At 36.4% G+C, this 16,888-nt stretch overlaps 1 protein-coding gene across 6 annotated transcripts in view; it reads left to right on the top strand.

Moving 5' to 3' along the window:
* Window positions 1–16,888, top strand: part of DCBLD2 (discoidin, CUB and LCCL domain containing 2) — a 73,710-nt gene that overhangs the window by 47,995 nt on the left and 8,827 nt on the right. For 5 of the 6 annotated variants that reach the window (XM_053565751.1, XM_053565752.1, XM_053565750.1 and 2 more), the window contains 10 exons: window positions 705–756; window positions 3,262–3,334; window positions 3,644–3,777; window positions 5,611–5,651; window positions 6,520–6,735; window positions 7,810–7,934; window positions 11,839–11,989; window positions 12,715–12,801; window positions 12,942–13,067; window positions 16,130–16,223. In XM_053565751.1, the coding sequence (XP_053421726.1) occupies window positions 705–756; window positions 3,262–3,334; window positions 3,644–3,777; window positions 5,611–5,651; window positions 6,520–6,735; window positions 7,810–7,934; window positions 11,839–11,989; window positions 12,715–12,801; window positions 12,942–13,067; window positions 16,130–16,223 (1,099 nt within the window). The remainder of the gene's footprint in view (window positions 1–704; window positions 757–3,261; window positions 3,335–3,643; window positions 3,778–5,610; window positions 5,652–6,519; window positions 6,736–7,809; window positions 7,935–11,838; window positions 11,990–12,714; window positions 12,802–12,941; window positions 13,068–16,129; window positions 16,224–16,888) is intronic. The other variant, XM_053565753.1, reaches the window with a different exon arrangement.

Here is a 16,888-nt window from a genome sequence, read left to right as displayed (position 1 = left end):
GTGACAAAATTCACTCACTGTTTTTGGTCATTGTTTTCTTTGTATAAGTAACCAAGAAATATTTTTTTTCTTTGTGTTTTGGAAGCTGCATTTTACACAAGCCACTTAAGGCTATAATTTTTACTTATCTGTACATGTTCTATATTTATGCTGTGTGACTTCATGAGGTGATATGCTAGCAAACAGTATTGGGTACACATAGCTCCAGAAATCAAGAAACTTAAAATCAGAAAGAAATAGTGATTAATAAGAATTTGTAAAGTTTTTAGTACCACCTTGATAAACTGTTGAGATGTGGAAAATTAGAACAACACAATTTGGGGTCAAAGTGGCTCACATCTGTAATTCCAGCACTTTGGGAGGCTAATGCTGGAGGATCCTTAAGACCAGGAGTTTGAGACCTTCCTGGGCAAAATAGCAAGAACCTGTCTCTACCCAAAAGAAGAAAAAATTAGCTGGATATAGTGGCCACACCTGTAGTCCCAGCTACTCAGAAGGCTGAGGTGGAAGGATCACTTGAGCCCATTGTGATCAGGAATCTTGCCACTGTGTTCCCAACTATCAGAACAAAACTCTGTCTCTAAAAAAAAATAATAAAAATAAATTTTTAAAAAGAGAACAATACAATTTGAGATTCTGAAAGAGTAAGTCTGTGTATTAACTACATCAGTTTTTTATTTTATTTATTTATTTTTTTTTTTTAGATCTGATTACTTGTTTGGACACTGCATCCAATTTTGTGGAACCTGAGTTCAGGTATGAACATGTGTGTGCCTTTTTTCTTCCTTAAATGTTACTCTTCTTTCACTCTGCATCCCCATTTCGTAAACATGTAAAATTAATGCATATGATAAGATACATAATTTTTGTTCTAAGTCCTCAGTAAATTAATGCTTATGTAAAGCCACTGAGTGCTACTTTTAAATTTTGCTTTCACTGGGCAGTGCCTATGACTCAGTGAGTAGGGTGTTGGCCCCATATACCGAGGGTGGCAGGTCCAAAACCCGGTCCCGGCCAAACTGCAACAAAAAAATAGCTGGGCATTGTGGTGAGTGCCTGTAGCCCCAGCTACTTGAGAGGCTGAGTCAAGAGAATCGCCTAAGCCCAAGAGTTGGAGGTTACTGTGAGCTGTGATGTCATTGCACTCTCATTGTAGCATTAACATATTCTCCAAGATGAAAGTATAATTCTAGTATGTTTTAAAAGTAGAACTATAATTGCTTTTCAAAATCTGGTAAAACTTCTAATAAAAATAGAAAGGCTATAAATCCTTTCTCAAAAAAGAGGACAGTTTTGGCTTTTATGGAATTCTTCAGTTTTTTACCAAAGTAGCATTTCTGCTCCTGTTTGTCTGCATTGTGCCTTTGTCTCTTGCCTGGATTAGAATTAGCTTCTAATTGATTTCCCATTCTAACATTTTCTTCTTTATTCTGTCATTCACACTGCTGTCAAGTTCTTTTCTAAAATACATATCTGATCATTTCCCTGCTTAAAAATCTTGAGAAACTCCTTACTATGATTAAAAAGTTGTCCAGATTCCTTGGCCTAGTCTCCAGGGTCCTTCAAAAATACTCCACGGGCTATTTTCCATTCTCACCTTGTTTTCCCCATGCTAAAACTGCTCTGCATTGTTTAGTCTGAGATCTCAGAACTTTTACCTAGAATTGCTTTATTCCTCTCTGCTTAGCAAAATAAGTCTCATCTTTTAAGACCCAACCCACTAAACTCCCAATTCATTTACACTTCTTCCCTAAGAACCTTAGATTTTGTCTCTAAGATGGTTCTCTCTGTGTGTGAAGAGCACCCTCTTCAGCATTTGAGGGGGATTCTGGTCAGGTGGGGTAACCTTGGCTCAGGGGTATGGTAAACAGCTCTGCCCTCACTCCACCCTCCAGCTCCAGCGTCACCATCCAAATCCAGGCTCCTGTCACCCCCCTCCAGGGCTGCCACACCGTTCCTGACAGTGTCCCAGCTTCCATTCGTGATTCCTTACAATCTCTTCCCTTTAAAAACTATTAATTAGATTATGTATATAAGCTGTCAAGAAACCTTTACTGTCTCCCTGTTTTGGGTTAGGAATATATTCCAGACATTTCACCTCATAGCCCACAAGGCCTTGGCATGAGCTCGCCCCTGGCTTTCTGTACAGCTGAGCTTACCTTTCTTGTTGTGTTCGGCTTGCACTACCATCCTCACTCCCACACACTTCCCAGGCCTCCTGCCTCGTGGGCGTGCTCGTCCTTCTGATTGTGTGCACTTCCTACCTCTTTCCCATCTGTGAGCTCTCTGCTGAGACTTTACTTCCTCGGAGCTTGCTCCCTGAGTGACAGCACAGACTCTGGGACCCATCTGCCACCTGTCTGCTATGTAGCCTAGGTGTACATTTTCTCAGTTCTTTATCTATGAAAGGAGGACAGTAATAGTACCTTTCATGTAGGGTTCTTGCAGGGATTACCTGAAGGACTTTGGATGCTGTTTGGTAATTTTCTAAGTTTACTGAGTAATGATTCTACTTGTATTAAGTTAGGTTTCTCCCAGTTATTTCAGGGTGCCTTTTCTCCATAGCAGAATCAAAATCTAGTTCTTTATTTAAGTATTGGTTTAGTCTTCGTCCACCATTGGAATGTAAACTCAGTGAGGACAGGAGCCATATTTGGTTGACCTTTGTAAGCCCAGTACCTAGCATAGCCCAACATTGAATAGACAACATAACAGAAACATGTTGAGTGGATTGGGTGAGTGAATGGATAAATGAATGAAAATGCAGCTTAAATTTGATCAATAGATGGTTGGCAAAATATTTTATGGTTTATTCACAAAATAGGTTATAATATAGCTATTAAATATGATGAATTGGTCTTATAGTAGAAATGTTTTTTCTACTAGTGTTTACCATTCATTATAAAGTAAAACAATCAAAATAATATGTAGGCGGCACCCGTAGCTCAGTGGGTAGGGTGCCGGCCACATGCACCAAGGCTGGTGGGTTTTAACTGGCCTGGGACAGCTAAAAACAATATGTAGAATGGGAGATAAATTTCATAAATATGTGAATAAAGACATGTTACACTATGTAAATATATGGCTAGGAGGAGATCTAAAAGGGCTTTTTAGAAATGGTAGGTCTTTCAGAGTGATGAGATGATGATATTTACATTGAACGAAAAAACGTATATGTGATATTGGCGGGGAGGGGGGGCTGTTCCCCCCACCCAAGAAAGCATAGCATTATATAACATTTTACTTGTTTTCATTTTTTAGTAAGTACTGCCCAGCTGGTTGTCTGCTCCCTTTTGGTGAGATATCTGGAACAATTCCTCATGGATATAGAGATGTAAGTTAGATATAGACTTATTTTAAAGTTGTGATATAACTTTATTTTTTTGAGAACTCCAGAATAGCTAGACATATATCTAATATAATCTTTATCTTTCTGTTTTTCAGAAAGCAATTCTTATTAGTAATATATAACGTTTTATTCAATTTTTTTTCTGCTAAAAAACAATTGCATTACAGTACCAGTAATCTATATTTATGAGAAAACTGCCCAGGTCAACTGATTGCTTAAGGAAGTAGAACTGTCTTGTTTATGAATTACTGAGAAAAAATTTAAAACTAATCTTTTCTTTTTCCCTCCCTTAAGTCTTCGCCATTGTGCATGGCTGGTGTGCATGCAGGAGTAGTGTCAAACATTTTGGGTGGCCAAATCAGTGTTGTTATTAGTAAAGGTATCCCATACTATGAAAGTTCTTTGGCTAACAACATCACATCTGTGGTGTAAGTATACACGTGCTACTTTATGTATATGTATATACGCTATTTATAATGAACATGCTGAGTAGGGGTGGGCTAGAGACTACATAGATCTCAGCAATGTCACTGGCAGTGTGTTCATGAAATAACAGTGAGGCAATAAACACATCTGTGTGTGCTTGGCATCTGAGGACTTTGAGAGTACAGGCAATGTTATACTACCTTAGCTTGTCCTTCAAAAAGGTAGTCATTTGGAAGAGAAGAGTGATTTACTTTGTATTTCTGTCTTTCCTAAGTGTAGAAAATAGAAAAAGTCTAGAATGTAAGAGTCTAGAAGTTTGTTACCAAATCCTTACTGTTTTAAAGATCAGAAGACATAACTACTTTGCTCCTTATAGCCCATGTGATCTAAGATGCATTGAGTGTAATTACAATACTCTGAATATAAAATAAAAGTTGATGTAAAACATTTTGTCATAAGTATTATTATGAATCTTCCTCTCATTCCAAGAGAATATTATAAGAATATGTATTCATGGTATCTATAATGCCCTGTTTTACAAAATATACACCTGGCATCAAAAGCAGAAGCTGAAACATTATATATAAATGCAGCATTAGCAATCTGTTTTCATAAATCTTGCCTCTTAGATATGCTCACTCCTGCAGATAGTACTAAGCCTTATTGAACCAGCTTCTCTTCAGAGTTCCTAGGCCAATTTACATTCAGAAGACAAGAGGATGATCTATACTCAGGGCAGTATAGAGCAGGAGTCAGCAAACATTCTGTAAAGATTGAGCTAGCAAATATCTTGGGCTTTTCGGGCCACATGTCTCTGTTGCTAATTCTTTGTTTTGTTTTAATTACCGCTCTTTACCATGTAAAAATCATTTTTAGCTTGCTGGCCATACAAAACAGGCTATGAATGGACTATCATTCATCCCAGATGTCTTTTGATGATTAATATATAGAGTTCCATTTCTTTCCCCTGCTCTTCCTTAGAATGAATTTTTTTCTATGTGAATTCTTTCTTTCATACTTAAAAAAAACCTGGGTAGGTTGCATCCTCTCATACTAATTTGATTGGTGTGCTGATGGCAGGAGTGTACACTGATGATTTTATTTCTCCCAGTTCCTTGGAATTGTTTGACCTGCTTCATGGTAAACTATCCACTTGTCTCAACCCCTCCATGCTCGTCAGCTCACCCTTTCTGCCCATTCTGCCCAATGTCACGTTGTATTCCAATACAAAAGTTGTTCTTAGACATGTTGATTTCCTCTAAAAAAGTGCAGTCTTGGGCGGTACCTGTGGCTTAAAGGAGTAGGGCACCGGCCTCATATGCTAGAGGTGGTGGGTTCAAACCCAGCCCCCGCCAAAAAGTGCAGTCTTTCTATTAATAGCCAGCTTTTCTTCTGTAAGCAGGGGCTTAATTCTCTGAAAATTATACCTGTTAGTATACTTTTACCAAAAGTAGTTCCCTTAGACCAGTTCTGAGAATCAATTTCTTTGATGAAATAGTGAGAGATTGACAATGAACAATGAGTTAAAAAATTATGAAAAAGAAATAAGTATTAAAAGTTTATATGGGCACACTTGTACAATCATGTACAGAACTAGATACTTGTGGAGAAAATTGTTTATGCTGATTTCTGAAGTTATCCTACTTAGATAACTTCCTTAATCTAGGAACAATATCAGTTGTCAAATTTGTAGCCATCAAATCTTCTTAGTTCTTTAAACCGCTTTAAACAGTGAGGAGAAAAATCCAAATCAAAAGAAAAACTTTAACTGAGATTAATATGAAAAGTCATGTTGTGTATGTGAATATCACCAAAAAAACCTTTCTTTCTTTCAGGGGCCACTTATCTACAAGTCTTTTTACATTTAAGACAAGTGGTAAGCCTTTCATGGACTTTATGACTTTATTTTTTATATAATAGCTAGTATTTTTTGAACATTGTATGTTAGGCACTGTGTCATTTGCTGTTTTTTTTTTTTTTTTTTACTTTCTTACGTAGTTGTCATAATAACACTGTGAGATAAGGTACAATTATTATTGTACCTAATAATACAATGAATAAAAGAAACTGAAGGTTTTATATTAATAGGGAAATGATCATGTAAGCAAGGAAGCTGCCTTAGAAAAATGACTTTTGACCTTGTCTAAAGAAGTAATTAATTATTCAATCAGCAGGTATTTAGTGAGCACCACCTTTTATTTGGCATGCACTGTTGTGGTGCTAGTGATGTATCAGTGAGTAAAAAAAATACTCTTGGCTTCCTAGAGGTTATATTCTGGTAGAGACTGACAATAAATGATGAATAAATAAATTATTGTTCATAATATACCGTTTATGATAAAAGATGTAGAAAAATAAGGCAAGGAAAGAGGACAGGAAATGCAGAAGGATTGGTTTGAAGTTTTAAGTAGAGTCAGGGAAGGCCTCATAGAGATTGTGACGTGAGACCAAAAATCTGAAAGAAGTAAAGGAATGAGTTGTCCACTTCCCTGAGGAGTGTCCGGGGAAGAGCCTAGTGTATTTCCGTTAGGCTAGCAGTTATTGCTTGTGAATGAATATGTTTGTAGGTTTCCTAACGCTGCACAAAGACATGCCCAAGAAACACTTGCCAATTTTGAGATTTCTCTGTTATGGTGTATTATTAACACAGTTTATGTTACTTAGAGGTATTATAGAAAGTTTGCAGTGAGCAGGTCTATATAGATTTTAAATTTATATTTAGAAATTTACTTTCTCTGTTTCAGGTTGTTACGGAACCCTGGGAATGGAATCTGGCGTGATTGCCGATCCTCAGATAACAGCATCATCTGTGCTAGAGTGGACTGACCACACAGGGCAAGAGAACAGTTGGAAACCTGAGAAAGCTAGACTGAAAAAACCTGGGCCTCCTTGGGCTGCTCTCGCCACGGATGAGTATCAGTGGTTACAAGTAGATCTGAATAAGGAAAAGAAGATAACAGGTTAAAAGATAGAATTTTCTTGAATAATATTCTTTCATTTGGAAAACTGGTGACATTTTTACCATAAAAAATTAGGTCACTGAAAATTTAATTATTTTCAATAAAGTTTTCATTACTGGTGTTAATATTATTGGAGATAGTTTTATAAAGCATGATAGAGAGTTGATTGATATTTAATTAATAGCTTTTCTTTTTCATTGCAGTAAGACTTTTAATTAATAAACTGATCTTCAGACATCTGAAATAACCATCTCTTATAGCCATTAAGAGGAATTCATGTTAAAGGAACTCATTTTAAGAATAATAATTTTCCACATGTGCCGAGTATAAATGTAGAGAAATTTAGTAAATGGTCAGAATCATTGGTTGAGATTGGTTTAGATAACTTTCTCAAAAGATTTATTTTGCTTTGGTATTGTAAAAAATACCATTAATCAACTTTAATCTGTTTGTTCCCAGGAATTCGTGCTTTTTTGTTTGTTTGTTTTTGTTTGTTTTGGAGGCAGGGTTTTGCTCTGTTGCCTAGGCTGGAGTGCCAGGGTTATGGTCATAGCTCACTACAGCCTCAAACACCTGGGCTCACGTGATTCTACTATGTTAGCCTTCTGAGTAGCCTACCATACGTTCCACCACATCCAGCAAATTTTTGAAAACAATTTTTTGTAGACACAGGGTCTTAATATGTTGCCCAGACTAGTCTTGAACTCCTGACTCAGGTGTTCCTTTTGCCTTGGCCTCCCAAAGTGCTGAATTATAGTCATAGGTTACTATGCTCAGCCCCAGGCAGTCTTTCTTACTCAGTAGTTGAAATATATTCTACAATGATGAGAACACAAACTGCCAAAATAGAATAGTTTTTCCTTAGGTGTGCCCATAATTTCTCCTGTCTGTACAGGGGAACAAAGCCAAGGATTTACTATTATAATGAAAACCTGCACTTAGATATGGAAGTGAGCCATACACAGAAATGTTTGAACAGCACATACCAGGTGCTTATGCTTTGATACTGAACAAACTTGGGGATTCAGACTAATTCCATTAGTGTACTAATGAAAGTAACTCTTCATTCCCCAGGCATTGTAACCACTGGATCCACCATTGTGGAACACAATTACTATGTGTCTGCCTACAAAATTCTGTACAGTGATGATGGACAGAAATGGACCGTGTACAGAGAGCCTGGTGTGGAACAGGAGAAGGTAAAATAATTACCAAAGTATTTTTAAAAACATGTTTGCCAAAAGTCACGGAAATTCTGTATAGAAGAGACGCAAAAGGTAAATATCATTTCATCTTACAGCGCCCTCTCATGGTTATTCTAGGTAATGTTAGCTATTGGCCTTACTCTTAACTATGGTTAGAAAATTCTTAGTGGTTCTTAGGTCCCTTTTTGGTGATTTTAAGGGTATGTGCTTCCCTGACTTTTGTTACTTCATTTTTAACTGAATTGTTTAGGGCAAGTTAATAAGAAAGTCACAAATGGAACTTTTAATTTCTTATCTTTAAAAAGCTTTCTTTGTAGTTCACCAAATGATGAAGAGCCTTTGTTCTCAGATTTCCACTCTGTAGGCAAGAGGTAAAAAAGACAAAAAAGCTGAAACTATAATACTTTTTTTTTTATCATTTACTTTAAGCAGTTTGATTATGATGCAGATTTGTATAGTTTTCTTTATGTTTTTTCTGCTTGGGATTCTTTGAGCTTTTTGGATCTGTAGGTTGTGATTTACATCAATTTTAGAAAATTATAGTTTATTTTTTCTTCAAATATTTCCTCTCTCAATTCTATGTTTGTGAATGATGACCTTCAAAGATACCTTACACTTCACTGGTGCTCTGTTCAGGTTTTTGTTTTTTTTTTTTTTTTCAAAAACTCTTTCTTAGTTTGGCAAAGTTATTTTGTCTTCAAGTTCCCTAATATTTTGTTCTGTGGTGTCTAATCTGCTAATCATATCTATTATATGTTTTCCATGCCTCTTCTTCACAGGCTCATGCTCTTCTTAATCTCTGAAATGTATGGATCTTACAATAACTCTTCTAATGTCCTTATCTACTGATTTTATCATACATGTCCTATCTGGGTCTGTTTATGTTGATTGACATTATGGATCATATTTTATATGCCTGGTGATTTTTTTTTATTGGATGCCAGACATTGTGAATTTTACGTTATTTGACACTGGATTTATTATTATTATTCCCTTAAATGTTTTTGAGTTTTACTCTGGATGCCGTTAAGCTACTTGGAGACAGTTGGATCTTGTCAAGTCTTGCTTTTAGGCTTTGTTAGGCTGGGCCTTTAGCTTTCTAATTTTTTAGCACTACTGAGACAATACTGAACCCAGGGTCTCATTGTTATGAGGTTTGTCCCTTCTGTCTGTTGGCAGTGTGAGGCGTTCCTGAGAACTGACTCCTTCCTGTGGTTCTTTCACTGATCATAGGTCAGTTCTTCATGCAGCTAAAGATTTCAGAGAAAACCCCTTACCCATCCTCGAAGTCTCTGTATCTCTGTCTCAGTCTGTCTCTTTCCTCTACCTCTGTAGTTCTCTTCTAAACTCTGCCCGTCCAATTCTAGCTGTCTTCTGGTCTCTCAGTCTTCAAGTTCTGTCTCCTTGACTCAGTGAGACCACCAGGCTCTGCTTGGAATCTTTCTTCCTGCACTATGGCCTGGAAACTTGATCTAGATAGTACTGGGGCAATCAATAACAGAGCTCATATCATGTGTTTCCCTTCTGTCAGTGACTATTGCCCTTTGCTGCCTATTGTCCTGAATATATCCAGTTTTTAAGATACTTAAGGCTGAAGTTTAAGTCTAGTCCCTGTTACTGTTACAGACAGAAGTGCCCTCACATTAAATTATATGTAGTCCCTCATGTCTGTCCGTCTGTTCCCTTATCTACCCCCGACTCAAGGATCATTGTTCTATTCATTTTCACACCTTTTCAAAACCTGCACATGTGCATGAGCACATAGCAGTGGCATCGGGTTATTTTCAGAAAATGGAATATATATATATGTACACACATACATTTGCATGTTTATATATGGTTTTTATAATGTTTCACTTTATAATATTATGCCTTTTTTAAAATAAGAGATGGGGTCTTGCTCTGTTGCCCAGGCTGGAATACAGTAATATGATCATAGCTCACTGTAACTTCCTGGCCTCAAGCAGTCCTCCAGCCTTAGTCCTCCAAGTAGCTGGGACTACAGGCATATACCGCCATATTCAGTTAATTTTTTAAAGTTTTTCGTACAGGGCAGTGCCTATAGTTCAATGGGTAGGGTGCTGGCCACATACACCAAGGCCGGTGGGTTCGAACCTGCCCTGGGCCAGCTAAAAAAAACAACAGTGACAACAGCAATAACAACAACACAAAAATAGCCGGGCATTTTGGTGGGCGTCTGTTGTCCCAACTATTTGGGAGGCTGAGGCGAGAGAATCCTTAAGCCTAAGAGTTTGAGGTTGCTGTGAGCTGTGATGCCACAGCATTCTACCCAGGGCAACAGCTTGAGAATCTGTCTCCAAAAAAAAAAAAGTTTTCTTTGTATAGACAGTCTTTACTAAGTTGCACAGGCTGATCTGGAACTCCTGGCCTCAGGCAATCCTCCTGACTCCATCTCTCAAAATATTGGAATAACAGGCACGAGCCACTGTACCCAGCCTATCATGCCACGTTTATGTGTGATAATACCACAGGATTTAAGGTCTTGAGGTCAGGACTTGCACTTCCACTTTCATTTTATCCTCATGACACCGAGCAAATCTTTCTAAACATAGAGAGTCTCAATAAATGGTCATAAGTTGACAGTAGTGAATCTTTTTTACTCAATTTTAATGAAAATTGAAATAGTAACAGTTTTTATGTCCTAAAATGATGTTTCATAATTGTCCCTTTTCCACTTATATAAGAAGACTGCGAAGAATCAGCTTCATTTTATTTCACAGTAATATCTGTGGAAGTCATGGAAGCTTGCTAGTGTGGAGATTATTGTAACTTCAAACCTTTCAGAAAAGTAAAAGATGTTAAAATATCTTTAGAGGTTCTTATGTCATGTGAATTAGCCAAGAAGAAATAACCACAATATTTGGAAATAACTTAATTGAGAAGTTAAACATTTACTTTACTCTGACCTTAGCTAATAAAAAAGAAAATCACTTTGATTTCACTTGGTGTTCACTTTTTAATGTTGTTTTAAAACTACCTACTTGATTTAGCTTAGGGAAAAGGCAGGGCTCTTCTTAGCTTACTGGAGCACTATAGGTAAGTCAGAAGACCCAACCAGTTACTGCCCTATCATTGACTAGCTGTGCAGTCCACTAAATTCTCTCTGTCCTGGTTTCCTGTGCCCTGCCTGTCACACAGGGTTGTCATAAAGAACGTTAGAGTTAATTATGTGAAAATACTTTCTAAGTAATTCAGAGGTGTTCCAGTGTAAGATACTGTTCTTATTTACTTGAAATACTTGAGAGAGCAAGAGTGACTGAAAATTGTATTTTCACCTAAGGGTTACTTATATATTTGTTGTTGTTAAGTTATGATTATTAGATTAGCCATAGAAAAGTGTTACAAAGTCACTTTCCTGGTTCAGATAGCAACAAGGAATGAAAACTGTGATTTAAATATGGGAACTATCTTTATGCGGTTTATCCAGTAGGTGGAAGTATGTCTCTGTTATGTGTTCCTTAGTTGATGTTCATTTTCAGCCTACTTAAGAGAAAAGTTGTCAAAAGCACACAAGAACAAAATATTTCCTCAAAGGCTTCATTTGATCTGTTTTACTTTGAAAATAAAATTAATATATTTAAACTGTAACTCAATAAACTCACTGGATTTGAAACCTTTTCCTCAAATTGCCAAGTTAGCTCTCTTGTTAAATTCTCAAATCATTTTGGAATTGATTTCGTCTTAGATATTTTCATAAATTTTGACAAAGAATGTGCAGCTTCTTAATACTTTTTCTAAATTATGATTATTTTCTTAGAAATTACTTCTTACTGTCATGCTTTGCGATGTCATTTAAGCCCCGGAGGAAAAACAAAACATGGAGCAGTTTAACCCTGACTTCTGTTAAAGTACCAATTTTTTTGTTGTTTTTTAAAAGATATTTCAAGGAAACAAAGATTATCATCAAGATGTGCGTAATAACTTTTTGCCACCAATTATCGCACGTTTTATTAGAGTGAACCCTACTCAATGGCAACAGAAAATTGCCATGAAAGTGGAGCTGCTGGGATGTCAGTTTATTCCTAAAGGTAAAGAGACAATGGGTTTAACTCATGTTATTTTCACTGGATTGTTAATTTAAAAGGGTTTTGCTGATGAGTTTTTGTATTTAAACTCTTCATTATAACATCTTCTTAAAGGAATTTTTAAAAATATAAATAGTTACCCTATTAAAAAGAGACAAAGCAGAATAGTTTCCAAAATTACAAGTGGAAGAAGAAATAGAATTGTTCATGAGGTACTGTAGTAAAATCACTTGCCAAATTTACTTAGTCCTAATAATTTTAAATGAGGTCTTATGTTTTATGATATTTGTGTAACATAAGCACCGAAGATATAAAGAAAATTAAAAGTGGAAATAATTTCTCTCAACTTATTTATTGCTGTATCTCCCCAGCCTGTCACAGTGCCTGACATGTAATTGGCCCTCCATAGCTGAATTGAATAAACAATATATCAAATTGTGAGGACACTTTTATGACTTTGGAGTTGAATGTCATTTTTCTCCCTGTTATGCTCCTTCCTAAGAAGATTGTTTTTAGATGATTTTAATTATTTTAAAACTGAGCAATCCTTGTATATTTGTGCATCTAATATAGAATATAATATTTATCCTTCTAATATAGTTCCCTCTAAGATTTAAAATTATAGAATTCTGAAGAATTACATACTTTTGGAAATGTTGAAAATATTTTATATTACTATTTTTAACTCTTTTAAAAGTCAAAATGTATAAATCTAACTATTTTTCAAGGTCGTCCTCCAAAACTTACACAACCTCCACCTCCTCGGTATAGCAATGACCTCAAAAACACAACAGACCCTCCAAAAATAGCCAAAGGTATGCCTGTTTTTAATGTGAGAATTTGATATTCCCTGGATTTGTGCTACAACTTTCCATACATATATTAAATGCATTATAAAATAACTTTACCAAGTTGGTTTAGATGTAAAAGTAAAGTTTTTAAAACTTTTTTTAAGGTCGTGGCCCAAAATTTACTCAACCGCTTCAGCCTCGCAGTAGAAATGAATTTCCTGCACAGACAGAACAAACAACTGCTACTCCAGAAATCAAAAATACTACCGTAACTCCAAATGTAACCAAAGGTATGCAGAAGTAAAAATGAAAATCTATGACACAGTAGTGCTTTGTTTTGTTTTTAACTAAAGTTTTCATGGGCATTCCAACTTAAATCCTCAGTTTCTTTTCCTCCAATATATTTTTTAGGTATAGCAAGATAAAATTGATTTCCTACCATAGGTAAAAGACTACAGTGTTGATCTAAGTTCTGTTCTCTGGGCCCTGTAGGATTGTTCTTTAAATGTTTAGAAATAGTTACTGTGTTGTAGGCCTCCTCTTGTGACTTTTTTTCTTCTTACAGCCAAACACATTAAGTCTCAGGCTTAAAAATACAGTATTTCTAGAAATTTTTAGAAATATAATGACTAAAATCGTAGCAGCAAACTTGTTTTTTTCTCCTGATACTATATTAATTTGAGAGGGAACGTCTCTTTGTAGAGAGGGAACGTGATGGCAAAAGGAAAAAAACAAAAACAAATTGTCGTGGAAGCTAATAGTTTTTTTCAAAATATTCTGAGTTAACATATTCACAAAAAAGAACTTAGGTCTTTGTTTTTAAATTAATACAGTTATATTTTTCTCAGATTGTAAATATAATGTATTGGAATTTACGTTCAAACTTTCAGTGATAAATAAGGTATTAAAATACATAAAACATAGTTACGATACATAAAAGGTAGTAGTAGTTTTATTAGTTGAAAGGAATTTCAGTTGAATTAAAAAAAATGTCAGTGTCATAGTAGAGTAAGTGTCAGTGCTGGCAGATAGAAAAAGCAGACTCATTTTCAGGAAAGTGCAGAGGCAAGGTGTCTTACCCGGAAGATTTCTATCCGGAGTAACTTGTCTACATAGAACTTTAATCATTCTCTTTGGGGGTGAAAATTTGTCTGGATTCGTATAACTTTCTCTACCTTTCCACATGTCAATTTCTTTCCTATCTGCTGAAGTATTTACACAAAGGCCAATTTCTTTCTCATGTTGTGAGTAAAGCTAGAGAGACGCAGGAGTTCTCAGAGATAAAAGAGCAGCATCTCCCAGAGGTTACACTTATTAGAAGGCTTGTCTTTAGGCGGAACTCCAAACCACATGCCTGGATGGAAGAACAGACATCTGAAAGTATTGCTCATCTTAAAAGTCTGATTATAGAATCTCAAACCCTCAAAGCTAAAAGTGTCCTAGAACTTTTGGATCTCCGTCAGCTTAAAAAGAATATCAAAGAATGAGCTGGTCTTCTCAATTGCAGACCTCCTGTCTCCTTATCTTTGGGATGCTAGCTTGTAGCCTTTATTTTATGAACCTATACAAATGTTTTAAGCCCTCTGATTAAATCACACTGCATCCATCTAAGCTTGGTTATTCTGTCCATCTTCACTTTTCTGAATTCTGAGTGCTTTCTAGCATAAATCATGATTTCCGTTGTACGCTCTTCTCCATTTTTATACACAGGCTGAGAGTGATTTCATGGAGAAACGCATGTCGTGGTCAGATTTGTGACCCCCTACAGCTTCCAGATCCTCCCTCGGTGGGACCCTTGGCACCGGCTGGTGATCTTTCTGAATGTCCCTCGTGAGGTTTTCTGTCCTCAGTGATAGCATTTTTTAGTATTCCATTTTTTTCAAACCCTTGACCCAACTATCTTCACTCATTCTCAATTATCTCTCCAACTTTTCAAAGTAGGAGCCATTGGAAGGAATCTCCCCTTTTTTGGTGCCTATAGCTTTACGTATATCCTTTGTTCACTGTAGTGAATAGGGGCTTCCTATGCTGCCCAAGGCTGATCACTTTGCCTGTGCCTTGGTCCCTATTCATCAACTTCCCAGAAACCTGGTGTGGTTGAATTATCCTCTTCCTCGCCTCCATCACTAGCCTCTTTTTTTTTTGGATACAATTATAAGGAGTAAAGATGGTGCAGGTGAGACTCATCTCAGTATCTGGTTCTTGGACTCAAATAAATATCAGCAGTTGCACTGTTATCATCCTTGTGGCTAGTATGAGATTGAGGGAGAAAGGAAGAAACTAATACCCCAAATGACCTCTGCCAGACCATTTTCTATATCTGACCTGTCCATATACACATTTTCAATCAGCTTTCTACACTTAGCACCACATTGTTACCTTCTCCTATCTGCAGATATTTTGTTATTGCCTTGTGATACCATTTTCAGTTGCTGAGTTATATTCTACTAGAAGGAGGATGCCATGATTTATTTCTTCTCTCTTTTGGGGGCATTTGGGTTATCTCTAATTTTTCACTCTTACGCAGAAATAGGAGTAAATGTCTTTTAAGATGCATCTTTGAAGGTCTTAATTTTCCCAAGAATAAATTCTAGAGATGAAATTTTCTTGTAATTTTTTTTTTTTTTTTTTCAGTTTCTGGCCAGGGCCAGATTTGAACTCACCACCTCTAGTATATGGGGCCAGTGCCCTACTCCTTTGAGCCACAGGCACCTCCCACTTATAATATTTTTTAAACATATTACCTCCAAATGCCAGTCAGAAATATAGTACCAATTTATATTTTCATGAAAAAAATAAAACTTTTCTGGCATCCTCTTCAACAATTAATTGTCATTCTTTTAAATGTTTGCCATTTAATAAGCAAAAATGGTATCTTGATCTTGTTTTAACTTCTATTTCTTTGGTTACTAATGAGGCAAACGTGTTTAGTGGCTAGTTGTGTTTTTTAATGTATTAATGGTTCACCTCTACTGAGTTTTCTGTTATAATGCTAGGTTTTGATTTGTATAGTCCTATAATACAATTATTTATATTAACCTTTATTATATATGCAGAAAATATATTTTCCCAACTTATTATTTGTCTTTCTTTTTCTGGGGGGGGTGATTTAAAAACTTACGAAAATTTCAAACATATACAAAAGTGGAATGAATAGTGTGATGAGCTTTCATGTATCCATGAAAGCTCTGGCAGTTACCAGCATATGCTCAGTCTGTATAAATAATGCATATGTTATTTTCTGAAATAGAAAAATATTGAATGATGATGGCATTAACTCTTTGAATCTTTTCCCTGATGACGTCCGCCTTAGTGTTAATGTGGCTCTTTGGTTTTGTTTTCATAACTTCAGATGTAGCGCTGGCCGCAGTCCTCGTCCCTGTGCTAGTCATGGTCCTCACAACTCTCATTCTCATATCAGTGTGCGCTTGGCATTGGAGAAGCAGGTTGGTATATAGCTAGTTTGCCTAACTGCTCCATAAAACAATTTATGACATAGGCACTCAGTAATATTTACTGAAAGAATGACATTGTCATTCCTTTCTCCAAAGTATTTAGCAGGGTTGGCTGACAAAAATAAAGAACTATGTAATATGGTTTTGATGAGTTACTTATGAACTGATGAGGAGAATCATGAGAATTACCTGAAGTTTTTCTTTAGGAAAGGGGAATGCTCAATTTTGGCAGGTTTCACCTTAAAGGAGTTGAGGTTGACTGATTGGAGGAAGGTTATCTTAGTCTATTCAGGTTACAAGAAGAAAATACCAAAAATTGGTTGGTCTGTAAACAGTAGAAGTTGATTTCTCATTGTTCTGGAGGCTGAGAAGCCCAAGATCAAAGCACAGGTGGATTTGATGACTGATGAGGGCCTGCTTTCTATTTCATGGTGCCTCGTCCTCACATGGTGGAAGAGGCAAACAGTCTCCTTCCAGGCCTCTTTGCCACATATAAGGGCACTCATCCCATTCAGAAGGCTGTGCCTTCATGATCTAATCACTTCAAAGGCCCCACTTCCTAATAGCATCACCTTGGGTATTAGGATTTCAGTGTATGAAATTTGGAGAAACAGAAACATTCAAACTATTGCAGTAGAGATTGGACCAGCCTGGAG

Source organism: Nycticebus coucang, chromosome 16 (genome assembly GCF_027406575.1).
Source record: "Nycticebus coucang isolate mNycCou1 chromosome 16, mNycCou1.pri, whole genome shotgun sequence".
NCBI lineage: Eukaryota > Metazoa > Chordata > Mammalia > Primates > Lorisidae > Nycticebus > Nycticebus coucang.
This window is presented reverse-complemented; position numbering and strand designations above follow the sequence as displayed.